The sequence below is a fragment of the Saccostrea echinata genome, unplaced genomic scaffold (genome assembly GCF_033153115.1).
Source record: "Saccostrea echinata isolate AGI-Se365-2 ecotype Australia unplaced genomic scaffold, CSIRO_AGI_Sech_v1 ptg000002l, whole genome shotgun sequence".
Taxonomy (NCBI): Eukaryota; Metazoa; Mollusca; class Bivalvia; order Ostreida; family Ostreidae; genus Saccostrea; species Saccostrea echinata.
The window spans coordinates 1,602,608-1,614,308 of NW_026889751.1; the positions used below are offsets into that span (position 1 = coordinate 1,602,608).

Genomic DNA, 11,701 nt, shown 5'->3' on the forward strand with positions numbered 1-11,701 from the left:
AATACCAAAGCTTCTGGCTTTCATTGTTCATAAACTTTAAAGAATGTTGCACACACACATCATCAAACATTATCATTAATAAAATCAGAAAACAATCAACCAATGATTAATAGAGGGTGCAAACATCTCTAATATGGCACAAAATCATCACCAAAATTCCAATGTCAGAAAAATAACAATTGCAGGAGAGTTTTCTTAAAACTAGCTTTCCTCCTCATGTACTTCAACGACTGTTTTCCCGTCTTTTTGGTATGTCTCCTGTACCCTGTCTAGTCGACGCCGTTTATCTCCCTCTGTTTGTATACCTTTCTCTCCACAATCTTTATTCTTTAGGGTACTAGCATCAACTAACTGATGATCTGTCTGCGTACTGGCTTCCCGAGTTAGACATGGCAATGGTACAGGAGGTGCATCCAAATGAATAGAAGCGCGTTTTCTGGGAGTAGTCATCGGATGTCGGAATGGTGATGGAGCACGTGGCGTCAAGGGATCCTGGCTCGCTATAGACTTGGCTATCGGCGCAGAGACTGGAGCTGGTCTTGTCGGCTTCCTCTGGCAGACTTCGTCAGCAGGACGGTTCTGTGATGTGCTCCCGACCACATCAGACAGATTTCCTGGGTCCAACTGTTCCCAGTCATCTGTGCCGCTATCAGCTGCAGCTGAAACTACGTCACTGTGTCGAGTGCGGCGATGTCTCCCCATGTCACTTTTCTTGTTAGTGGCATAATCACAATCGGTGTATTCGAATTTCTTCTGTCTCCGCTGTCTACCGCATTCCACAACATGTCTCTCCCACTCAAACTCATTTAGAATTCTTAGATTACACATCGGACATCGATGACCTTCCTTCCTGGGAGTAATCTTTGTATTAACCATGATCTATTAAAATAAAACAAAAACTTCAATTACCATTATTTCTATATTATTATGACAGGTTATTTACATATTTATACAAAAGCACACGCTAATCTTAAAGCTCTAAGCGCTGTAATCGACTTCGTAGTCCTGAAGCCATTTTGGTAAGTTTTTAGTGCGACGTGGTCTACTGCTTTCGCTTGCGCCAACTTCTTCACTTAAAGCGCAAGGTTCCTCAAATTCAGCTACAGGAACATCGATGGGAGACATTTGATCTCCAACTGGAATATCATTCCTATCGCATATGTCTTCCTCGGTTTCTCCTTGTAGTATTTGTGCATAACTTTTTCTCATCCGATCACAATGTATGACAGCGCTTTTCCCTCTAGAATCACAAGCAACTTCATACAACACATCAGACAGTTTCTTCTCGACTTTGAATGGTCCCCTCCAAAACGATGTCAGTTTTGGGGAGCAGCCACTCTTCCTGACTGGAAAGTATACATATGCCATATCCCCTGGCTTGAACGACGACCATGATAATTTGGCATCATGATACTTCTTTTGTCGCAACATCTCTCCAGGCACGTTTTCTCTAACAATTGCATGCGCTTTCTCTAGGCGTTCGCGCAATATCCATATATACCCACTGATGCGCTGGAATGTCTTTCATCTCTGACGGCATTTCATACATTAAATCTAGAGGCGTTGTTGCTTCTCTTCCAAGCATTAACATGTTGGGAGAAAACCCCGTACTCTCATGTACTGTTGAGCGATAAGCCATTAAGATGTAGGGAAGGTGTAAATCCCAATCTTTCTGATTCTCCTGGACATAAGCACTCAGCATTGATATTAGTGTACGGTTGAAGCGTTCAACCATACCATCCGATTTGGGATGGTAGGGAGTAGTCCTTGTTTTAGTGATTCCAAGCAACCGACACATCTCCAGAAATACTTTGCTTTCATATTGGCGACCTTGATCTGAATGGAGAACGGAAGGAACGCCAAATCTTACTATTACTTGTTCCATAATCGTTCGGGCAATAGTTTCTGCTTCCATATTCGGAAGAGCAAACGCTTCCCTCCATTTTGTGAAATAATCCGACACGACGAGAATATGACGATTCCCTCTTTCAGTTTCCGGTAATTCACACAAAATGTCTGAAGCTATTCTCTCCATAGGCACACCAGATGCCATGATCTGCATTGGAGCCCGTCTTTTAGGGATAGGATTCTTTCTTCTTGTACAGGTATCACATCCTGCTATGTACTGGTGGATATCCCTCTGTAATCCTGGCCAGTAATATCTCTGTCTAATTCTGGCTAACGTCTTTGTTACACCAAGATGTCCTAATGTTTTATTATCGTGGCACATCTTTAATACATTTCTCCTCTCTGAATTTGGTATGATAACTTGAAATGTTTCTTGATTTGAGGAGAGTAAAATCCATTGTCGCACTAGAAAGCCATCTCGAATGCTCAATCTCTTGAATTGATTCCATAGTGACTTAACCACGTAACCATACTGTGAGACATCAGCAAATAATGGTCGTTTGCCTTTACAACCCACTGACGCACTAGCTGAATATATTTGTTATTTTACTGTGCTTCTAATAGACTTCTATTTTCTCTATCACACTCCTCGTTATTTACTTTTGTGGATGACTGCACAGATCGCACTGACAGGTTAGGTTTTTCTTCTTCCCAGTTAGGGTCAAATCCACATTGTATGCACGGAATTCTACTTAGAGCATCCGCATTTCCATGCTTTCGACCTGGGCGGTGCTCTATCTTAATGTCATAGGTGCTAACAACCTCAAGCCATCTTGCCAATTGGCCCTCTGGGTTCTTGAAGTTGAGCAGCCACCTAAGAGATCCGTGGTCTGTTCTAAGAAGGAATTGTCTTCCATACAGATAATGGCGGAAGTGTTTTATAAAGTGTACAACAGCCAATAACTCTTTCCTCGTCACACAGTATCGTTTCTCTGCTTTGGATAAGGTGCGACTGGCATAAGCTATCACTCGCTCTTTTCCACATATTTCTTGTGAAAGCACAGCACCTATAGAGTGATTGCTCGCGTCTCTGTCAAGTATAAAAGGTAAAGATACGTCTGGTAGTGCCAATATCGGCGCAGAGATCAATCTGTTTCGAAGAGTTTCAAATGCATCCTGTGCCTCTTTTGTCCATTGAAATTTTCGCCCTTTCTCTGTAAGACGGTGCAAAGGTTTTGCTTCCAAAGCAAAATCTTTAATAAAACGTCTATAATAACTGCACAACCCGAGGAAGGAACGAACATCAGATACACTTGAAGGTACAGGCCATTCAGAAACAGCTTTAATCTTTTCTGGGTCTGTCGCAATGCCTTCTTTCGAAATAGTATGACCCAAGTATGAAACTTTTGTGGCGAACAAATTACACTTCCTTGCCTTCAACTTTAGACCTGCTCCTTGCAGTCTATCAAAAACCTTTTCCAGATTGCTAAGCATATCTTCAAATGATTTTCCAATTACTATTATATCATCGAGATATACCAGGCATATATCCCACTGGAGACCTGCAAGAACCGTCTCCATCAAACGTTCAAAGGTGGCAGGCGCACAGGTAAGACCAAAAGGCATCACCTTAAATTGAAAGAGACCTTTGCGCGTTACAAAAGCTGTTTTACTCTTGTCCTCATCCTCCATGGCCACTTGCCAGTATCCGCTATTGAGGTCTAGAGTGGAGAATAAAGCATGTCCGGACAGGTGATCAAATGCTTCTTCTATATTTGGAAGGGGATACGCGTCCTTAACTGTTACTGCATTTAGTTGCCTATAATCAATGCAGAAGCGCATTGACCCATCTTTCTTACGCACTAGAACCACGGGCGAGGCCCAAGGGTTATTTGAGGGTTCTATTACGTCTTTTTCAATCATTTCGTTCACCTGTTTATCAACTTCTTTTAACAAATGTAATGGGATTCTCCGTGCTCCTTGTTTAATGGGTTTTTCTGTAGAGCTAGTTTTGATTCTGTGTTTAACAACTGTAGTCCGACCCAGATCAAAATTCGAAGCAGCAAACAAATGCTGATATCTATGTAAGAATTTTTCAGTTTGCAAGGCTTGTGCATGTGAAAGATTTTTTCTTACATCTATCCCGTAACTCTTGCACGTCAGATCGGAGTCCTACATTCTGTTCTCTTGCTGTCTCCTGTAGCAGCTGTCATTTTGGCAATCATAGTTCTCTTATATATCTGTTGGGCTACATCTGTAATATTCATAAGTCGCACAGGCACGGTTTCGCCACCTTTTACGAATGTTCTGCCAACCAACGCACGACCCTTCTCTAGAAATCTTGCATCTGGGTCGACTATGTAATCTGAGCCTCCAAATGCATTCTGCCCTGAAATCTCAGCTTCAATAGCTACTTCACTCCTAGGGGGGATACAAATATCATTAGCTGCAATGACACGATAACAGCCTATGGTTCCTTCACAAGTAATGCGATATTCTTTATTGTGTAGTCTCAAAGTGTTAGAACTGAGATTTATAATACCACTACCTTTCCTCAAAAAGTCTAGGCCAAGGATACCATCCACCGTGATGTCTCTTACCATAGCTGGAATAATTGTTTCAAATTGTCCTACTCTGATCTGATAATCTGCTTTTCCATAATGTGAAAGTGCATTTCCACTTGCGTTTAAAACTTTCTGCGCACTCTTCTCTAATTCAGGTCGCTTTTCTTGCGTTATCATATCATGCACCCTTTTTGAAACTAATTTTAATGAAGCCCCTGTATCGATTAACAGATTTGTATGTGTACCATTAACCTCTGCCTCAATAAAAATACCAGCCTCATTACTCTTAGTGCTTCCACCTACGTGTCCATGCATTCTACGTTGATTTCTCCGGCGCTTACTACGAATTCGCCGCGCACTCCCACTAGTTAATTTCTTTGCCGGGATATCACTGTTCTTATTTGTGTCTTTATTCCTAATTTTAGGACACTTCCGACGAATGTGCCCTTTTTCCTTACAATAATAGCAAATCACTTCATCACTAGTTTTCCTGCCTGTCAACTGTGATGTTTTTCTTCTTTGCCTCCAGTTTTGATCTTGGACCTGTTTTTCCAATCTATCCAACTGAGTTTGCATCTTAGTCATCAGATTTATTAGTTCTAATGGCTGTGTGGGTTTTACTTGGTCGCGTTCTATGCTCTCAATCATCCGCAAATTTCCTCGCCTTTCTGTTTTATAGTAAGCATCTAACTCTACAGCAAGCCGAATAGCATCATTTAGACTTCCAGGTCTACTCTGTTTGATGCGTAAGCGCATATCGGAGTTAACTAATGCATCAATAAATGCATCCTTCCCCAGTGTTTCTCTAACTTCCGATGGCGCTGTAGGATAAGCTAGACAAGTCAATCTACGGATAGCTTGTCCCAGTTCAGACAATGTCTCAGACGCTCTTTGTTTTCTTTCCTTTAACTGCGCACGGTATAGTTCAGTCTGATTTGGCGGCGCAAAGCGTTCTTCAAGGGCCTTAACTAACAAATCATACTGTTGCCCTGTTTCTTTTGAAACATTTCCAAGTACGCCCTGTGCGGTTCCTCTTAGCGAAACAGCTAAGTAAAGTCCTTTTTCTTTCTCTGACCAGTTGTTAATGGTAGCGCATGCGTCGAAATGGGACTTATAGTCCAGCCATGAATGACTACCATCAAACGTTGCAGGTTTGATATTACACCTTGAACTTTTATTACTTTGGTCCATTTCATCCGTCTGCCGTTTGGCATTCATTGGGTGTCTGACTCCAGTTTCCAGACTTTGTGCTTGCGCATTACTATGAACATTTCCATGTCTTGTATTTGGTGCACTTAAAAGTGGAGTATTTGAATTAATCGACGCACTCGCTATTGACGGCGCGCGCGCATTCTGCTGTGCATCTACCACTACTCAAAGTTCTTCATCACCTAAAAAATAATCATACAGCGCATCCGCAAGTTCAGCGTCATTTCTAGCAGTTTTCGTTTGCGCTTTCCCAGGCCTCATTGTAACATGGTCGGTGTTTGTATTTTCCTCAGTGGTGCGTCCGCTTCGCTCATTCCTCTGTAGTAATACTGTTTCATCTGTTGTAGATGAATTTGAATGGACCTGGCCTCCACTCGCACCAACCATAGTCGCAATTCCCGAATCGCGCGCTCGCGCACGTTTATCAAGAGGGGTAGAGTACCTCTCTAATTCTTTGCGCAGTTGCTCACAGCTCCTCTCCAGGAATGATATTTCCTGATCCATCATCTCGTCCATAATGATTGCAGATATGATTTACAAATTGATTATAGAAAATATTCCTTACCGAATCCCACCGCTGCCACCATATTTATGTAACGTTTCTGGGTTCGAAGATTCGGTTGCTCTGCATGAGCAATTAAAGGAATAAATCAAATAATTATAAAAGTTCTCAATCAAGGATTTTAATTAACAATATCTACAAAGTCCAATTCTGTCCTGGAGCGCGTGCGCTTCCTAGCAAAGCAAAATAGTATTTATCTACTTGCAGTAAAACACAACGAAGTCTCGAAAGCCTTATTCAGGCACATAAGACATATGTTCCTCACCTTAGCTAAAAAACCAACTGACTTCTCTCGACTTCAGTCTGGAACTGACTAAGATCTCTGTTGTCTCTACTTATATACCCTTTAGTTATCACGTGATCTCTGAGGATCGAAAGGGTGAAATTAACAGGAAGTACTTATTACTAAGCTTCCAGTGGACAGAATGGGATTACTGATTTCGATTCCGAATTTCGTTTCAATATCGTCGGAAACCAGTGTGAGACATGATGCAAGATGACAGCTCTTGTAGAATGTTCCTTCACGCCAATATCTAGTAAGAAACATTTATTGTCGAAACAGAAACAAAACTTCTGTATGTCCGGGATTAGAGATCTGTGTATCTTATTATAGAGATAAGCATATCCAAATAGACTTCCAGACCTCGTAGAAATCTTTTGAAGGTGGACATCAGCTCTTTCATTCATAATAAATGAGTATTTGGAGAATATTACTTCAAACCATGGTTTCTTTAAACTCTGAATCGCATATGGCATTCAAATTAAGAAACAATTTTATAAGTACTCTGCGAAATAAAAAATATCAAAAAAGAATCTGCCTCCCGAAAGCTCTTGACGGCCTCTATTTTTGGGGGTTGGTAATTATTCATACACATGTAACATAACAACTTTAACATATTTTTTTTTGGTCAAAATGACGTCAAAATCTAAGAATCCAAGGGGGGGGGGGTCAAAATGACGTAAAAATCTAAGAATCCGTAGAAAAAGTTCAATATGGACAATGGTTCTGACAATGAAGATTTTGAGATTTTTAGCTCACCTGAGCTGAAAGCTCAAGTGAGCTTTTCTGATCACCCGCTGTCCTTCGCCCATCCGTCCGTCTGTAAACTTTTCACATTTTCAACTTCTTCTCAAGAACCACTGGGCCAATTTGAACCAAACTTGGTAAAAGCATTCTAGGATGAAAGGGAGTTTAAATTGTTAAAATGAAGGGCCAAGCCCACTTCAAAGGGGAGGTAATCAAGAAAAGACAAAAATTGGGTGGGGTCATTAAAAAATCTTCTCAAGGACCACTGGGCCAGAGAAGCTGAAACTTATTTGGAAGCATTCTAGGGTTGTGTAGATTCTAAATTGTTCAATATGTAGTAAAAATCTTTTAAAATCTTCTTCTCAAGAACCACTGGGCCAGAAAAGCTGAAACTTATTTGGAAGCATTCTGGGGTAGTGTAGATTCTAAATTGTTCAAATCAAGACCCCCGGGGTAGGGCGGGGCCACAATAAGTACTACAAGGGGGGGGGGGGATCAGGTGAAAAGGCCAAAGTTACTCAGGTGAGCGTTTTGGCCCATGGGCCTCTTGTTTCAACTTCCAATGATGGAGATGTGCTTTTTCTTCCTACCCCTTAATATTCTGAGGAGGGAAAGGCGCCGTTTCTGCCATCTCCAAAGATACGGTCTATAGACAACAACACTCAGTAATATGTAAGGCCACACGAACTACATGACTTTGCCATGAACCTGTGAATCCTCCACCTCCAGGTTTTCTATCTTTTGATTAATTCATCACACCTGATGCTAGGAATAACCTCGTCGATATTTTTGTATCAGAAAAGAATACATTCTTCATTTGCTTGACAAAGATAGCACAAATTTCACACAAAACTCTATGTCCAAAAATTGTTTCCCCACAAATCCAGCTGAAATATATAAGCATTTTTGGACTTAATTTGGACATGGATATTGTAAAGAGACATAATATTGAATCTTACTGGAATGAAAGTTTCTATACCTGGTTGTTCAAATACCATATTTTAAAACCGTAATGGTTAGAACTGGATTTCAGCTCCTCTTGAGTATCTAAACTGTTATGCCTACAACCTAGAGGTTCAATGTGGAAGGAGAGATCATTCATGACCTCTCCAACAAATCTCGCCCAGTCCTCATTTAAAGAAAACTATCACTTGGCGAGGGACGTTACCGCGGACGAGAGTATGGCGAAATTCAAAGGCAGAGTTATAAGAGTAGATTTTTGTGATTAATGGTTGATAACCCTTGATACCGATTCTTTTCTAACAATAAGTAGGTCAAACTGATGCACGAAATCGCGGTCGTAACTATTCACGAAATCAGGTAATCTCGGTTGTGTCCCAAGTCTTAGCTTCACGTCGTAAGTCGTAGTGGAAATCTTTTACGTTTGTACACATGTACATCAGTCCACAATGTTTGACTTGATCAAATTCACACAAAAACTATTTCCATCACAACCATGGATATGAAAACGAATACTATAAGCTATATCCACTGTATAAAGGAGTAAATATGTGAAAAATAGACTATATCACATACTAAAATCCATATCATATGTCAGATCAGCCCGAGTGGCCCCGTATCAGCCCTAGGGCCGACATTTGATACGGATTTTAGTATGTAATATTCTCTTCTCACAGAAAGTCATTTAAGAATGTTTCTCCTATGTTTATGGCCCTTTTCTTTAAAATCTAATAGAGCCAATTTAAGTAAATATAACAAGAAGATTGTATCAATATATTTATGGACTTATCTATATACTTGTATGTCTCTGCAAATAATATGTACCACATTTTTAAAATTATTAATATGATCATTATGTCTCTTACATATTGCATTCATAATTAAGCAGGTAATTCCAGAAAGTCCAGCGATTCATTTGCATGTAATATGAAGATAACGAACAATAATATTCAATCTCGAAAGTCCAATGAAACGATACAACTTTGGAGCAGAGCAAACAGGTACCTCAAAATTTAGAGGTGGGATCTGGTGTCATGGAGGAGTGAGCATCTCCTGCCGACTGTCATACCCGCCATGTGGTCCTTGTATGATCGAAAAAAAGGAAAAATCCGTAGACAGTTCAATTAGTATGAAAAACGACAGTCATCATTTGACTCAGTGATAGAATGTATGTACTGACAATGTCATTGTATCGACCATAAAACTTGCGAAATGATGACTTCAAACGAGACTGTTGATATCCTTGAATCATCAACTTATTTATCAATATCTTGCCTCGTTTTGGAAAGTGTTCATACGTAGAGCATGCTCTTGCATGTAATTCATCATCTCCTGCAAAAGGTATAGAATATATGTGTAATCAATAAATGAATATAGATTATCATAGTTCTTGACATAACAAAGCAGAATATTATTGTAATATTGATTATTCATAATTTTAAAAAGGGTTTGACACTGCTCTTTATAATGACTTAATCATGATCTGTATGTTCTAATTGTTTGCATCTGTAATTTGCTGAGTGCCTCCCTCCATGCCCCTCTAGATTACCTATAATGCTGTGTATGCTCTTGTAATTGAAACATGCCTAAAACAAGGAAAAAAGGAAATATAAATATTTCAGCACTTGGAAAAAAATAATTCTAAGATTAATTTTAACAGATTGTCCAGCAAATCCAACAAGCATTCTGAGAGTATTGCATTAGCAATACTAGTCCCCTACCGGCAAGTGTAATCTGGTTCCCGTTAAAAATTGAAAATGCCATAATTCCGTCAAAAACCAATGAAGCGGAACAAAATTCAAACTTGATCTGTAACTTATCAAGGTAAAGTCACATACCAAAAATTAGCTCAATATCTGCAAGCGTTTAGGAAAAAAATGCGGAAAACCCTGAAAAATTGAGAAGGTCGTAATTCCGTCAAAAATCATTGAAGCGGAACGAAATGCAAACTTGATCTGTAACGTATCAAGATACACTCACATACCAAAAAATCAGCTCAATATCTACAAGCGTTTAGAAAAAAAATGCGGAAAACCAAGTGGGACAGACTGACAGACAGACGGACGGACGGACTCAGAGGAAACCTATAGTCCCCTCCGGTTTCACCGGTAGGGGACTAAAAAGAAAGAGTGCAGATTCTAGAGATGTCACAAAAGGTAAAAAGAAAAAATACAACTTTCGATATATCTTAAAAGGATTCTGATTGAAATAAATAGTTTCCTGCACTTCCTAGCATGTGGTACATGTGATAAAAATATGTTAAGCTCACCACCATCAAGCATTGATGGTCCTAGATAAGTAATATATCCCGGTACTGAAAAAGGGGAAAATTTCTCTTGTTTTAATATACGTGTATTTTAATATTCAATAAAATCATTTTGGAAGATCAAATATTAGAGTTTGTGAACTAAAAATTTAGTATTTCTTTTCCAGACTTCCTCCCTAAACAAACAAGCATTCTGAGAGTATTGCATTAGCAATACTAGTCCCCTACCGGACATGTGTAATCTGGTTCCCGCTAAAAATTGAAAATACCATAATTCCGTCAAAAAACAATGAAGCGGAACGAAATGCAAACTTGATCTGTAACTCATCAAGATACACTCACATACCAAAAATCAGCTTAATATCTGCAAGCGTTTAGAAAAAAAAGTGCGGAAAACCAAGAGGGACAGACAGACAGACGGACGGACAGACTCAGAGGAAACCTATAGTCCCCTCCGATTTCACCGGTAGGGGACTAAAAAGAGTGAAGCTTCTTCAAAAGGTCATCTGTAGTGTCAGGTATTTAATAAGAGTTATATTTTAATTGTACCACTCCAGGTTTTATTTCAAGTGAACAAAAGTCTCAAGAGAGTTTTTCTGGTCATCTTTCTTCCAATGTTTTCATCTTTTTATGTTAAATCTCTCTACAATTTCATCCAAAGGATGATGTGACATACGGCCCCCGGTAAATTGACAAGAAATTAAATATCTAAATTTTACTCTAACGTAACAATAAATTCATATGCTAATCGAGACACTAGTGATACTTTCTAACTGACCAATCAGCTAAATGAGTTGCATTACTAGTAATATTAATGACATTTTATGCTTGGAAAAAAGGTTGGTTTGTTTACCTGCTTTCAGATAAATAATTTTTTATGCATTTGAATCACAGATTAGACACGGATCTACAATTCCCCAGCTCACATTTACAAACAGTTGATTTATAAATATACAAAGTTCAAAGTTTTTTAAAGCGTTTTGTGGGCAATCCTCAAGGTCTACACGTATTCTCGAGAATCAGTGAATAGAAGTTTCTTGTGCATTTCTTGACCCAAAACGGTAAATACTGAGGTTCCATGCATATTATTATGTATAAATAGCCTTAAAAGTTTGAAATGTATTAGAGATTAGATATCGTGTAAATTGACCTAAACCACGTGCCCGTGATAGAATGTCAACATGTAGTAAACCAGCATGTTTTGTCGTTCTGTCATCGGATTGGACAATTGTTCTCGGTAAGCGACTATGTGCGAAATAATAACA

The 11,701-nt window shown here is 39.4% G+C and overlaps 1 protein-coding gene across 1 annotated transcript; it reads right to left on the bottom strand.

Moving 5' to 3' along the window:
- Positions 1-201: 201 nt before the first annotated feature.
- Positions 202-876, bottom strand: LOC133203453 (uncharacterized). The gene has a single exon (XM_061339234.1). The coding sequence runs from the start codon at positions 874-876 to the stop codon at positions 202-204; it is 675 nt and encodes a 224-aa protein (XP_061195218.1).
- Positions 877-11,701: the final 10,825 nt, after the last annotated feature.

Bases quoted from the DNA above. Each gene is read 5' to 3' on its own strand.
- LOC133203453 (XM_061339234.1), bottom strand. From the start codon at position 876: ATGGTTAATACAAAGATTACTCCCAGGAAGGAAGGTCATCGATGTCCG.